The 14,814-nt window shown below is 46.4% G+C and overlaps 1 protein-coding gene across 3 annotated transcripts in view; it reads right to left on the minus strand.

Annotated features, from left to right (window-relative positions):
- MYH11 (myosin heavy chain 11) overlaps positions 1-14,814 on the minus strand; it is a 65,190-nt gene that overhangs the window by 26,711 nt on the left and 23,665 nt on the right. For 2 of the 3 annotated variants that reach the window (XM_054992994.1, XM_054992997.1), the window contains exons 5-10: positions 11,644-11,746; positions 9,723-9,743; positions 7,150-7,242; positions 5,792-5,855; positions 2,883-2,981; positions 1,307-1,450 (exon numbers count right to left, since the gene is read on the minus strand). In XM_054992994.1, the coding sequence (XP_054848969.1) occupies positions 1,307-1,450; positions 2,883-2,981; positions 5,792-5,855; positions 7,150-7,242; positions 9,723-9,743; positions 11,644-11,746 (524 nt within the window). The remainder of the gene's footprint in view (positions 1-1,306; positions 1,451-2,882; positions 2,982-5,791; positions 5,856-7,149; positions 7,243-9,722; positions 9,744-11,643; positions 11,747-14,814) is intronic. The other variant, XM_054992996.1, reaches the window with a different exon arrangement.

A 14,814-nucleotide genomic window follows, 5' to 3' on the forward strand; every position in this document is an offset into this window, starting at 1 on the left:
GTCTTTAAAAGCTTAATTAATTTGCAATTGATCAAAACCTGAATACTAATACAACCACAGTTAAGTGCTTCTTTTTGTATTATCTGCACCAGTTGCATAGATGCTGTGTCTGCTTTGAGACTCATCTTGTTTTAGTATCGATCCTGTTGGCTCAACTACTATTCTGTGGTTCATTGTTTGGTTTTATTGCCTGGGATTTACAACATAATTGTGTGTTGCTGTGATTTTTTTACTGGTTGCTGGCTTTATTGTTCTTTTTTATTGTTTTCAGTGATGTGAGCCCCTTTGTGAGCTTTTAGCTGAGGATGCAGGATAGAAAACACATTCAATCGTCAGAGCAATATGAATGTCCCATTGATTTCAACAGGAGGCAGGTAAAACGTGATTCTGTTCAAATCCATTGGGAATGCTCATATTCAACAGTGTCACCTTTAAGTCAGTAGGTGTCACTTGTACATAAGGAGTGAAAAATGCTAAAAATGCTCCCCCCCCCCCAAATCAATTTGTTTCGGCAAAATGTGATTAAGCTTATGAATGGTGTACTATGTAGTAATATACCATCAGTTCCTAAGATAACCTTACTAGGAAATTTTAAAGCGTTTGTTGTCTCGTCTTCACTTTGCTTACAACTTTGCTTATTGTGGCATACTGAAAAAAGAACATCCCTTCTTTCAGAGATTAGTTTGATCATGTTTGGAATGCACAATTATCAATTAAATTAATGTATTGCCAAAGGATGCAAAGGAATAATTTGCAACATACAGATACGTTTTGTAAAATGCACCCTTCTGTGTTTGACAAATTGTTATTAATGTGCTTCTTTTCCTCTTTTCTTACATTCTCTTAGGCTTATGTAATATAATGTATGTAATAAAAGCAGAATAGTAGTTTGACAAGACAAGATTTTGGTGGAGAAAAACATTAAGACTGCCACTACAATAGAAGCTTGAGTGCTGGCACATGCCACAATGGAAACACCAGAAATGAAAAAATAAATACTATAGTCTTGGCCTGGGACTAAAGCATGCCTCGTTGCTCAAGATAATCTCTGCTGACCCCTCTCTATATCAGCTACAATTGTTCTAAAAATGCTCCAAAACAGAAAGAGAGAAAAAATCCACATACACACTATTATCCAGATTTTTCATGCAGTCAAGAACTTCTTAAGCAGTGACTGACAATTCTTACAGAAAAAGACTTTAAGATATTGGATCCTCAACTGAGAAGCAGGAAAAGGAGACATATCAAGAAGGAATCAAGATCTCATTTTTGAAAGGGGGAGAAAGCAGAGTGCAGTTCAGCTCACCAACTTGCTCCTCCTCGTTGAAGCCCATGATACTCATGGCTTCCAAGGTCTCTTGGAACATCTCGTCATCTTGTTGAGAGGGAATGGGCACGTAGCCATTGGACAAGAAAGTGTAGTTGTTGAAACCTTCCAGTAATAGCTCATCTGGAGGGCAAAGACAGAATGCGTCAGAGGGTGCAGAGAGCCAGAGGAAAGCCCTCATTGCAAGTCAACATCACCGCCTCGGCTTTAGCCATAGGGTTGCCAAACTCCAGATGGGGCTAGGAGTTCTTCCGAAATTGCAATTGATCTCTAGACAACAGAAGTCAGTTTCCATGGAGGAAAAGGCATCTTCAAAGGGCAAAGTCTATGGTATACCATACAGTCTAGGTGAAATCCCTTCCCAAAAGTAAACCATCCCGAAATCTTTTCCCAGGCTAGAGTTGGCAACCCTACTTGGCTCTTCAGGTTGGAGACAGACTCCCTTCTTGCCCATCTTTGGGCCACTCTCTCCTTTTCTTGCTCATGAACACATGAATCCGCCTGATGCTGAATTAGAACCCTGGTCTATCAAAGTCAGACTTGGCTCCTCTTACCTGCTGCCGCTGTCCAAGGTGCTGATTCTGAGGTCTTCCCCCTCACCTCCTACCTGGTCCTTCCAACTGGAGATGCTGGGGATTGAATCTGGAACCTTCTGCATGCTAAGCAGACGCCCTGCCACTGAGCCATACCCCATCTCAACTGCATGCTGGTTCTTCCCCGGTCACCTCCCCTCCTTCCATTGCCTGCCTTGTGCCATATCACTGGGTATACAGATAGTGCCATAGAAATCAGTAACTAATAATGAATTCCTGGGGGGATTTTGCAGAAAGGTGGCACATCTCTATTTGTTTATGAAGTACATTTCTATCCCATCCTTTCTCCAAAGAGCTCAATATGGCATACATTGTTCTCCTCTCCTCCATTTATACTCACAACAGCTCTGTGGGGTAGGTTAGGCTGAGAGTGAGTGACTGGCCTGAGGTCACCCAGCAAGCTTCCATGGCAAAGTGGGGATTTGAACCTGGATCTACCAAAACCTGGTCCAACACTTTAAACTTTACACCGCACTGCCTTTCCTGCACAAGACTGCCCAGTCAACATAAGGGGCTGTGGAGCCCAATATTGCTCAGTGCCTCTCTGTTTTCTTAACAGAAAGAGAATAAATTATGCAAGGGATTTTTAAAAATCTGTAAATACACTGAATTTGCTTAAGCTATTGCAGCTCAGAAGTGTCGCAGTTTGCTTGGATGTTTGAGCAGGAAAACTTGAATCACAGCAACAACTTCAGCACCCTGCTACTGAACAGCAAGAGACACATATGGGACTGCCCCTCATGACAGGTTCTCTCCTGGGAGCTCTTCTTCTGCCAGTGGCCCTGATCTGAATTGGATCTTTGGTTTGACGCATGCTTCAGCCTTGCCCTAGAAACAGTCCTTCACTAGTCTCTTCCCCAGCCCCAGTCCTGGGGACAGGAAGGTCCCATGCCTGAAAATGCTTGCCCCTGACCCTCCCCGAGAGCAGCTCAAAACGGCCAGCTTGTGGCTGGCTCACTTACTCTTCATTTGCTCGCTGGCTCCGGCAATCAAATAGTAAAAGATGTGGAAAGTCCTTTCATCTCGGGCCTGGCGAATGGCACGGGATTTCTCCAGCAAATCTGTCAATGTCTGTTAAACAACCAAACGCTCAGCAATAGGGGTGGGGGGGAGACCTTAAGGCAGACAGAAGTCTTTGCCAGGCATCAATAAGAGTTCGGGAGACTTATCCTGCCAAAGAGAGCCAGTTCAGCTGCCTGGAGATGCAGACCTAGGGCGATGCAGATAGGTAGCCACATTGGTCCACAGAAAAAATTCAGAAGCAAAAGCTGTGTAATACTTTAAAAAAAAATAAGACTAATCAAAATATCAGGAGTCAGTGCAAACTTTTGAGTCCTTGTGAATGCTTCATCCAGCTAGATGTTTACTACAAAGAAAAACGGACAAGACGTGTGTGTGTGGTGTGTGTGTGTGGGAAAAATCCCAAACTGCAGCTTTTGAGGGTCAAAATGTGTGACGGATACCATTTGAACAAAGGTGCTAGGACTGCCACACTAACAAAGGCAGGTGTTTTCCATCATGCCTACAGCACCGTTTTCCTCCCTCCTCCTTTGTTTTGTGTTTTTTGTAGTGAACATCCAGGCCGATGGACAAGTTTAGATGTAATAAACTATTACAGATCTAGGATGAAATCTCAGAGTCCGGAGACACTCTCTGAACAGCCTCTGGACAAGCGGATCCATTGCAGCTTTCCCAGAAGAATGGAGTCAAGGAAGAGGGCTGCCTGCAGGAACCACACCTGATTTCATTCAAGCACTCAGTGAAGGCAAGGCGGCTTGCCCTCTTGGGTGCTGACAGATGGTTCAAATCACCCAGAACCTACAAATCTCACAGTCCCTTTCCTTCTGCCCTGTCCATTAAGGTCAGTATTGTTTACTCAGACTGGCAGCAGCTCTTCAGGATTTCCAGTTAGAGGTCTTTCATATCACCTACGACACAATCCTATTTTAACTGGAGATGTTGGGAATTGAACTTGGGACCTTCTGCATGCTGAGCAGATGCTCTGCCACTGAGCCAAGAGCCCTTCAAATGCATCAGGTCAGGCTGAGAGTGGCTCAAGGCTACCGAAGGAGCTCCATGTCAGAGCAGGGGATATGAAGGCAGGTTTTCCAAGGCCTAGTCCAACTCTTTAACCATGGCATCACCCTGGGGTTTCACATTCCTCACACCTAGGGTTGCCAGTCTCCAGTTGGGGCCTGGAGTTCTCCTGAAATTCTAACTCATCTCCAGGCTACAGAGATGAGGACTGCAGGTTTGAAGGGTGGACTGTATGGCCTTGTACCCTGCTGAAGTCTCTCTGCTTCCCAGGTTCCAACCCCAAATCTCCAGGAATTTCCCAGATTGGACCGGAAGCCCCAGTGTGGGAGTTCTCCTAGAATTACAATTGATCTCCTGACCACAGAGATCAGTTCCCCTGGAGAACATGATGCAGTAGAGAAGTTTTCTTCTGCTGTTCATCTCTTTCATTCTCTTTTTTGTTAAGGGAGATGCTCTGTTCCCCATGGATCATTTCAGTTCCCTTAATTTGGTATCTTCTTCAGCTCAACAGTGTCATTTTTGTAGCATCTGAAAAAAATTAGTCTATAGGAATTATGGAGATGATTCAGAGTGTGACCCTAAGCAGAGTTACACTCTTGTATATCAACTGAAGTTAATGGGCTTAGAAGGGTGTAACCTTGCTTAGGACTGCAGTCAAGTATGCTATTTATGTTGAGAATGGCAGCTGAGGAAGAATCTATTCACTTATTTGTTTATCTGTTTAAACAAACAACGTTTGCAGAAACTCAACCAAAAGGAAAAGTCAATGGTGGCTGGCAACCATTCTTGCATTAAATCAAATTTTACTGGAACTATTTATATTGCTTTCCTTGAAGTAAACATGCTGCGTTTACAGAAAGCTGAATTCAGTCTGCATCATTTTTGAAACAGGGAGGGAGATCTGGCAAGATCCAGGATGGCTGGATGGAGTGCAGGAATCCAGTGGAGCTCAGGACTGGGTCAGAACAAGCAAGTCCCTGCATGCATGGAGCCTCTTACAAAGGGACCCAGGGACCTGCCACCAACTTGCCAGAAGACGGAGTCTCTGGTTGCTTTCTGCTGTCCTACAGCCTCCCCATGGCTGATGGCCGGAGGGTGGTATGGCAGCTACCAACTTAGCAGGGGACGCCAGGGACCAATGTGGTTCCAAGTCTGCCTTGTCCTGTAAAGCTGGTAACTCTGGACTGGCACCTTAGTTTGAGCAACCTGAAGTTCAAGCACAGACCAAGCTGCTTTCCAACTGACCCCCCTCCACACTCACACACACACACTCTCTTATCTCTTTGACCTTATTGTTTGCCTCCAGAGCTACAACCCTGGTAGTCCATCCTCCCCTCACCCACACTTGCATTAATGATCTTTTTATTCTCAATGAGCAGCTGTGCAAAGCAGGGAAGAATTTGCGCTTGAAGGACAGACTTTGGCAAAGTCAAACAGGAAGAAAGGAAGCTCTCTGTGAAAGCCCCGTGATTCAGGAACCAGGTTTAGCCAACCCATCAAGGGATAATTATTGCTAATGATGGGGAGGTACGCTTTGAACAGAACCAGGACCTATCACTGTGTGGTGGGCTGCTTTGGGATTTGTCTGCTTTTTACTGCATCTCAATCCCACCTTTATTCCAATGTGGATCTCCAGGCTGGTGGACTTCGAGAGCTTCCCAGCTCCAGCCAGGCCAGCCCTCCTGAGTTTCAGCAAAAGGGGTGTGTAATGTGTCAGGAAATATGAACCAGAGAGCACATGCAAATTAAGCTGCTGGGATTTCCATAAACGCAGCCATGGTCAGAGATCTTCCCCCGGCCGCATCTTTGCATTCTCGATCCCTCAGAAGGATACAGGTTTCTATGTTGGCCCCCACGATGTAGCCGGTGACGTCAAAATTGATGCGAATGAATTTGCCCTGGCAAAGCGAAGAGGAGACAACTTGTTTTAGTTCCAAACATTTGCTACCCGCTGCTACTCAGGGGAAGTTATAAGGTTCCACCACTTGCTTAAAAGCAATCCTGTGGGGTTATTTCATATCCCAATTGTCCTGTTTTAACAACAAGGACAGAAACGGAAGGAGATGAACATGGTGAGGGGTCTGGAGACCAAGTCCTATGAGGAAAGGTTGAAGGAGCTTGGTATGTTTAGCTTGGAGAGGAGACGATTGAGAGGTGATATGATAACCATCTTCAAGTACTTGAAGGGCTGTCATATAGAGGATGGTGCAGAGTTGTTTTCTGCTGCCCCAGGAAGTCAGACCAGAACCAATGGGTTGAAATTAAATCAAAAGAGTTTTCGGCTAAACATTAGGAAGAAATTCCTGACAGTTAGAGCAGTCCCTCAGTGGAACAGGCTTCCTTGGGAGGTGGTGGGCTCTCCTTCTTTGGAAGTTTTTAAGCAGAGGCTAGATGGCCATCTGACAGCAATGCTGATTCTGTGAACCCAGGCAGATCAGGAGAGAGAGGGCAGGAAGGGTTACATCAGTGCCTAGTTCTCGTGGCCCAGGATAACGCCAATCGCCACCTTGGGGGTCAGGTAGCAACTTCCCTGGCCAATTGGGCTAGGGATCCTGATGGTGTTTTGTCATCTTCTGGGCATGGAGCAGGGGGTCACAGTGGGTGTGGGAGGGGAGGTAGTTGTGAATTTCCCACATTGTGTGGGCGGGGGAGGGTTTGGACTAGATGACCTGGAGGTCCCTTCCAACCTTGGATTTTATGATTCTAAATTTGGGATTTGGAGCATCTGGCAATCGGAACCCCTTCTGGTTGCTGCTAGTTAGCAGCTTCAGGTTTCCCTTTTCCGCCAGCATGAGACGCTGTCTTTTTAGGGCGGGGGACACTCTCTTCAGTGCAGAGAATATGGGGGGTGTTGGCTATCCGACTGATGCTTCAGGCAGTTTTTAATCACCATTCCTTTTTCCTTGAGAACCACGGGGAGCCCTACAGTTCTGGGGGAAGGTCCTGAGGATCTCTAACAGGGAACTCCCAGTCCTCTCAGCAAATGACACAATTTATGGGTCTCTTTAAGGAACGTCACGATGGTTACATTGGTACAGAACACAAAAATATGTTTGTCGCATGGATACCTCCCACACGTTGCATGACAGCAAGTGGGAGCATACCAAGAGCCCCTTCAAAGAAAAGGGCTCCCACTCATGACAGGGGCGGATCCGCACAGACACGCTCCCAGCAAAGAACTCGGCTACTTACAAAGCGAGATGAATTGTCATTCTTCACTGTTTTGGCATTCCCGAAAGCCTCTAGGATGGGGTTTGCCTGCAGCAGCTGCTTCTCCAGTTCTCCCTAAAACACGTTGGGACACTCTTTAGCCTCAGCGAATCAAAAGCTATTCAGTCAGAAGCAGCCGCATTCACACACAACCAGAGACTGATTCATACAGTTTTTCTCCTACAGAGGAGTAATCTCTCTTGAGGAAAATGCAGGCATGTTGTACGGTACAACAAGCAAGGTTTTTCTCCCGCATGGAGGAGCCAGGGCATTTACAAGGAGCCCACAACAGTGGGGAAACCCAGCACACACTACAATCTCTGTGCATTTGCCTGCCTGGAGACTCTGCCTGGAAACAAGAAAAAGCACAGAAAGAGACCTAAAGTAATTTGAGTTTTCCTCTCGCCACGCTGCCTCCCCCCTTCCAGTCTAATTCTTTCCATAAATCTACTCATTTATATTCTTGGCCAGGGCAGGTGACTCCTGCAGTTTGGGTAAAGTTAATAAGATCATTTCTGGTGCTGCAGGAATCAAGGACTACTGATTTCTTTTCAGCATAGTCAAAGGCTCCTAAGGACATTTTAAAAAATGATCTGCTAAGCTTCTCCCACAGAGACCCCTTTGCAGATTTGATGGGATGAAGCCTGTATTTGGCAAGCCAATGATAATGTAGACTCAGGGGGCGGGGCGGGGGGATGCTGAAAATGATATTTAGGTAATGCAGCACAAAGCGGAGGACTGCCAAGTCTATTAATCATGCCAAACGCAGGGCTATTTCAAATTGGACATGGAGACGCATGATTCATTTTTAAAGACCATGAACGTTTTCATGCAAATACAGACATGCAGTTACGCTGCTGATGGCTAATTAACACAAGCAGAGAGGCTCCCATGAAGACTTTTCTTCAAGCAAAGGTTGATGCTGAGGCAGAAGAGGAGGAGGATCAGTTCTGAGTTTTCCCACCAGTGACATCCTATACTGCGGACCTGTCAAGAACCACTCACCAGTGGCTCACGAGGAGTGATTCCGCACACGTTGGATAATGCACTTCCAAGCCTTTATAGATCATTTGGAACAGATTTTTTTGTGTGTGGAACAAAAAATCCACCTCAAACGATTGATAAAGTGCATTGAAAGTGCATTATCCAACGTGTGCGGAATCAGCCAAGGACCGAAGCCAGGCGACCAGGTCAGAAGCTATTTGTGAACTGGAAAAGAGCTGCTCCCTCTACCACATTCATTGTGCCAGAAATCACTAACATTGGTGTGGATAGTCAGGTTAGTGACTGTAGCTGTTTTCTTTGCAAGGCACAGGGCTCAGTCATCTGGAGTTTGTTCTCTGGAATTTTATTGGGTCTTTCTATGTACGAGAGTAGGGGGAGCACTGTATGCAGAGCTCCATTATCAGGTGACACTGACTGCCCCACATCGGGCAGAAGACTCTTCCTCATACCATCGAATTGGGCAGGACACATGGCCTAATCCCAGCCCACCATGGCTTCACATGGTTGGCAGGAGAACCCAGAATCCAATTACAATATTTCCAACACTGCATTCAACTAGATGTCCCAAGGAAGAGGGAGGCGAAGAGAGACACCACAGCCCCATCTCTGCCACTCTTTCTTGGGATTCACCTGCAGTGAACATATCCCAAACTTGGCCTAACAGGGCCCGGATTGAACTCTGTTTTGAAACTTTAGCTGAGGGCTCAAAATTCTAAGGGAGTGAAGAGCCCCATCCAGTGTTTCTGCTGTCCTGGGAGGTTTCACTAGGAAGACCCCAACATGTCCACTAAAAGGAAATTCCCCCGTGCAGAGCTAGCAGGTGCCAAAGAACACAGGGGAAAAGGCACTGTCAGAGCCCGAATGGTTTGCACTATGCATTCCCTTACAGTTTCTTCGCCACCACCATGTACTTCCCACCCCCCCCCGCCGACTCCCCAATTTGCATTAATAAAACAGCTGAAGATAACAAGCTTCATTCCTTGACTTAATGACTCAGTTATTTAGCCAGTTCAGAGGTGTGCACAGCTTTGCAGGTGCATGCAGTCATCTCCGTTACAAGGGAGCACAGAACAGCAAGCAATGGCAAAATGAGCCGCATGCAGTCAGTCATGATAACACCAATCCACCACCACACAGTGATCACTGGGGAGGGTTTGAAAAAGAGTCCTTCTGCCTGAAAGCATCTTCCCATTGGAGTTACATTCTTTCCTTCTGGTCTTTACCAGGCAGGCTTTACCCTCGCTGGAGTCTCTCCAAGGCTCACCGGCAAATAAAAATCCAGAAGTGTTCAAAACATGCACTACCAGACAACCTTCACGGTGCCCGCTTTCCTTTCGGGCAGAGGAGACTGTGATCCCTGAGCACATGGACCAGGCACGAAGCCTCGTTCCCTTCCAGGGTGGCCTGTTTGGGGCTTGCCTTGTTTTTAGGTCACTTGAGACTACGGATCCCACCAATCACCATTTGCTGATTTCCCCAGGAGGGTCGAGTGCAATCACAACATGCAGATCTACACTCCGTGCCTTTACACACACATCCAGATTACTCACGTAAGCAAAAGAGGGACCTTGCTGTAGTCAAACAATACGGCATAAAACAATCGTCAGTGTCACAGCCTGAAATACTTTTTAAAAAGGTGTTGCCACCTACAGTCACACAATACAGAGATAAGCCACAGTATAAACCAAGAGAGGCGCTGGTGGTAGGTTCAATACTGCCCCACTCTAAAAGACACATTTGCTGGCAGAAAAAAAAAGATGTGAAAGAAAGGCCATTAGATCTCATCATCCAGATAATAGTGTACCAGGGACTGTCCTTCAGTTATATTAAGGAGGTGTGAACTTTAGCATCTCCTTCCATTATTAGAGTTTCCATTCTCAAAGCCTCCTGTCTTTAAAAAAATACTGCTTTGAGCATCAAGTTTGATTCTGGGACATGTAAAGTCAAGTGGGTGCAATTCTACATCTGTGGATAGGCAAGTTCCATATCCTTCGGCTTAGAAGGAAGAGCTCACAGACTAGAGGGGATGATTTCCAGGCGGAGAGGAGCCCTGTTTTAGAAGTCAAGCACAGGCCAAGCTCACTCGTGTTGCCAGATCCTGGGCCCATCTAGCTCCTCTGCCTGTTAGTAGCTCTCCAGGGTCACAGCAACAGAGAAAAATCTCATCCAATATCTGTTTCCTGATATCTTCTCCACTGGAGAGGTCCAGGAATTAACCTGGAACCTTCAACTCAGACTACTTACGCTCTGCCACTGAGCTGTGGCTCTGAGTACAGGTGGCTTTCAAAAGGGATTAGAGGGCTTCATGGAGAAGAACCCTGTGGTGCAGAGTGGCAAGTGGCAGTACTGCAGCCCAAGCTCTGCTCACAACCTGAGTTCGATCCTGGCGGAAGCCGGGTTCAAATAGCCAGCTCAAGGTTAAATCAGCCTTCCATCCTTCCGAGATCGGTAAAATGAATACCCAGTTTCCTGGGGGTAAAGTGTAGATGACTGGGGAAGGCAATGGCAAACCAGCCCGTAACAAAAGTCTGCCAAGAAAAACGTCGTGATGTGACATCCCCCCAGGGGTCAGTAATGGTGCTTGCACAGGGGCTACCTTTATCTTATGGAGGAGACATCCAACAGTGGCTACAAGGCATGAAAAGTAAAGGGAAACTCCATATTCAGAGGCAGTCAACTTTGTGAATCTCAATGCTAGGAGGCAACACTGGGGGAAGGCCTTGGTCTCTATACGCGGTTTGTTTAGCGTATAGAGTAACTGGCCGGGCACTGTGTGAGATGGGCTGCTGGAATAGATAGATCCAGAGGAGTTAGCTGTGTTAGTTTCTAGTGACAAAATGGTAAAAAGTCCAGTAGCACCTTTAAAACTAACCAGCTTTATTGCTTTCAAGAACCACAGTGTCTGATGAAGAGAGCTGTGGTTCTCGAAAGCTTATGCCTCAATAAAGTTGGTTAGTCTTAAAAGTGCGACTGAACTTTTTGCTATTTTGGAATAGATAGGTCACTGGTCTGATACGGCTGGGCTCTTTGGATGTTCTTCCGTTCTCTGAAGGGTGCCTGTGGAAGAATATGCTTCCCTGGTGTTATCAAAGGTCTTTAAAGGTTTAAAGGTAAGGTGAGGACCCATCATTCCTCGCAGGGAGAGTGCCAGCAGTTTCCCTGCAGAGGAGCCACATATGGAAAGCTATGCGCTCTGCAGAAACTGTTCTGAGCTTGCAGTGATGGGGAGGATGTCAAACAAAGCACCCATTTTCCATAAACACAGAGCTGTGACATAACCATGCCTTCTCCATAATATGCCAGCTATTTGGCCAGGAAGGGAAGAAGCAAACAGCGGCAGTGTTTTGCTGAGTAGCCTCATCGTCTGCCAAAGGTCATCCAGACATCACCCTAGGAAACGTGGAAAGAAAACACTGAAAAGAAGCGGGGGAGAAGAAAGGTGCTCTGGCCGTGGGGCCCGGACTCACTCACCGTGATGCTGACGTCCTTCTTGCCCTTGTGGGAGGAGGCCACCACAGCTAAGTACTGGATGACTTTCTTGGTATTTTCCGTCTTGCCAGCCCCAGATTCCCCTCTAGAAAGCAAAGGGGGAGGGGGAGGGGGAGAATAGTTATGACCCCCACACAACACAACACAGCCTCATACAGAGGCTGCCCAACTTCCTCAAACAAAAAGCCAAGATCTTGGCAACTTCCTGACCTCAGCTGGCCCCAAGAGAAATACCAGACCCAACGTCCCCCGCAGTCGTCTTTCACAAATGCGTCCATCCTCATGCAACCCCCCTGCTTTTCTCTCTGACTCTGACCTCCCACGCCACAAACACATTTGGTCATCCCGAGCTAAGCAGGCTGTCCAGGGACAAACCTAATTTGTTTTTTTAAATGCATCCTTTGCTTTCTCCACTAATATCATCCTCTGTTTACACGGAGAGCGATTCCCCATTCCTTTTTGTGCCCCATCCCCTTATCTCAGAGCAATCTCAGCCCCGCAGTTCATTTGCTCTGGATTCAGATCACGCGGCGCTGCCTTCTGCCAAGCCAGACCACCAGTACATCTTGTCCCAGCATGGCCTCCTGCAACAGTGGATAGTAGGGCAGCTCCCTTGGCCAGAGAACGAACCTGGGAATTTGGGCATGCAAAGATTCAGATCTTCACTCTTCTTTGCATCTTAACACCCCTCGTGTATACTCTGTCCTCTTTATCCAAGATGAAACTTGGGATGTCACGAGAGGTTCGATACATTTATTTGGGTAAAGGAGAACAGGGGTAGAAAAGCTCACGCTGAAAAGTTTGCATGGATTGGGCTCAGGTTCCTTTGAGGTTGGAACTCTTCCATGGACTTTGCTGCTGTGCAGTTTCTTTTCCTAATTAGGAGGTCATTTTCTTTACCACTGATAAATGGGCATGGAACAAACTCTTTTTTTAAAGGAAGGTGGGAGTAAGCCTTGGGATGGTGCTAAACCTTAAAAGGCCAGATGCAATTTCTCCCTGTTATAGATAATGAAAGCAATTCACCAAGCAGTGACTCATTGAAGCCCCATTCATTTCCAGTGGCTTAGGAAGAAAATGGGGGGGGGGGCACAGTAGAGGACTATACAATTATGGGTGGGACATTGAGACTAGTAGATCAAGTTTTCTTGTGACATTCGATCTCATGACACTAGATCACACCCCCAAATTGATTGACCGGCTTAGAGTGATGGCACGTCTTCATATAATATTTTGTTAACTTGTGGAACTCACGACCACTGGATGTGATGAATGGTGGGAACTGCCATTGTGCAGTGACCAAGAGAAAGAGCTGGTTCCAGGAGGGCCCTGCTTCCAGTCTCCTTCTGCTGAGTCTCAGGGAAGCCATTCTCTCTCAACCTCAATTCCCTCATTGGCAATATGGGGATAATACCACCTTGCAGGGATGTAGCAAGGATTACTTCAATAGTGAAGTACTTTGAATGCCAAAGCTGGTTTTGACTTTCAGGAGGGATTAGGCAAATGAATGGCTAATAGGCCTCTTTGCTAAATAGAATCTCCATATTCAGAAGCAGTTTACCTCTGAAAAGGAAATACTAGTACCAGCCAATGGTTTTTTTCCCCCCTTGTGCCCTGTTCTTGACGTTCCCCAAGGCCTCTGACTGGCCTCGTCTGGAAACAGAATACTGGGCAAGGCAATTTAGAAGCTATTCAGGGGGATTTCTTCTGCAAATATAACTGCTTGGTGCCAGCACTGGGCGAACTGTGCCTAATGGTTTAGCTTTTTCTCTAGCGGAGGACTCCATGAATAGCCCAATCTGGAGTGAACTTACACAGCCAGAAGGCCACAGCCAACTCTGTACAGGCCCCAGAGCTGAAACTTTTCCATGTTTTATTGATAAAAATTAAGTGTTCTGGGAACAGCTCCAAACTAAACATGCCAGTTTGAAGGCCTCTGCGTAAAAAACTTTCCAATAAATCTACTTTGCATCTTCCCTTTTTCAAAAAGCAAGAGCCTTTGAACTTCTCATTCTCTGTCCATCTTCCTCTGGCTGCACTCAAAGACAGGAACAAAGACCATCATGTGCCACAAAAGAGACCCTGTCCCTTCACCCCAGACCGGCTCTGGAAACAGAATGGCTTGCACATTCAATGCAGCCAGACAAGATCCATCCGAGGAGCCTTGCTGTGTTGTTCCCAAGCATCCCTCCTAGCCTAGCATTGGATTTCCAACAGCCAGATGCCCTGGAGAAGCTCCCAAGACCTTTGCTGTCATTTGCAACCAGCTTTCAGAGGCAGGCTACCTCCGGAAAGGGATCCCAAGGAGTTAGCCATGTTAGTCTGTAGTTGCAAAATAGCAAAAAGTCCAGTAGGACCTTTAAGACTAATCAACTTTATTGAGGTGTAAGCTTTCAAGAACCACAGCTCTCTTCATCATGCACCTGTGGTTCTCGAAAGCTTATGCCTCAATAAAGTTGGTTAGTCTTACAGGTGCTACTGGACTTTTTACTATTTTGGAAAGGGAGGCTCCCCACAGATGGTCTCCTTCTGCAGGGTCCTAGAAAAAGACGGGAGACCTACAGGGCACCAGCCTCTGCTCTCAAGCAGCCACAAATGTTGAGGCTATGTGCTGAGGAAATAATGTTGAAACTGTAGTCTCTGTACATAAGATATCTTACACAGGGACGGTCAAGCGTAGGGAGACACAATGTTAGCCAGGAAACATAGTTTAAGAAGACAGAGTTGAAGACTCTGTCAATTTCACCTCTCTACTCAAGGGTAGTTTAAACCGACAGAGCTGGTGGAGATCACTCTTCAGAGGGTTTGTTAATTTCATCTTCCCCTCCCCAGAGGCTCTGTCAATTTCACCTCCCCTTTGGGGAGGCAAAGATAAAATTAACAAACCTGAGGAGTGATCTTTGCCAGCTCTGTCTTTTAAAACTATCCTCCTGTAAAGAGGCAGTCTTCAGTTCTGTCTTTTAAAACTACACTTCCCAACTAACATTGCATCTCCCTACACTTGAGCATCCCTGTGTAAGATGTCTCGTGTAGAGAGACTCTAAGTGCTAAAGGACTCTGAGAGCCAAGCTACAAGTGACTTTTTTCACATGGAGAACACTTGATTGTTTTCGCAAGTTTTCCTGGGAACTGAAGTCCGACTGTCCTTCCTTT

This window comes from Eublepharis macularius, chromosome 12 (genome assembly GCF_028583425.1).
Source record: "Eublepharis macularius isolate TG4126 chromosome 12, MPM_Emac_v1.0, whole genome shotgun sequence".
NCBI classification, from domain to species: Eukaryota; Metazoa; Chordata; class Lepidosauria; order Squamata; family Eublepharidae; genus Eublepharis; species Eublepharis macularius.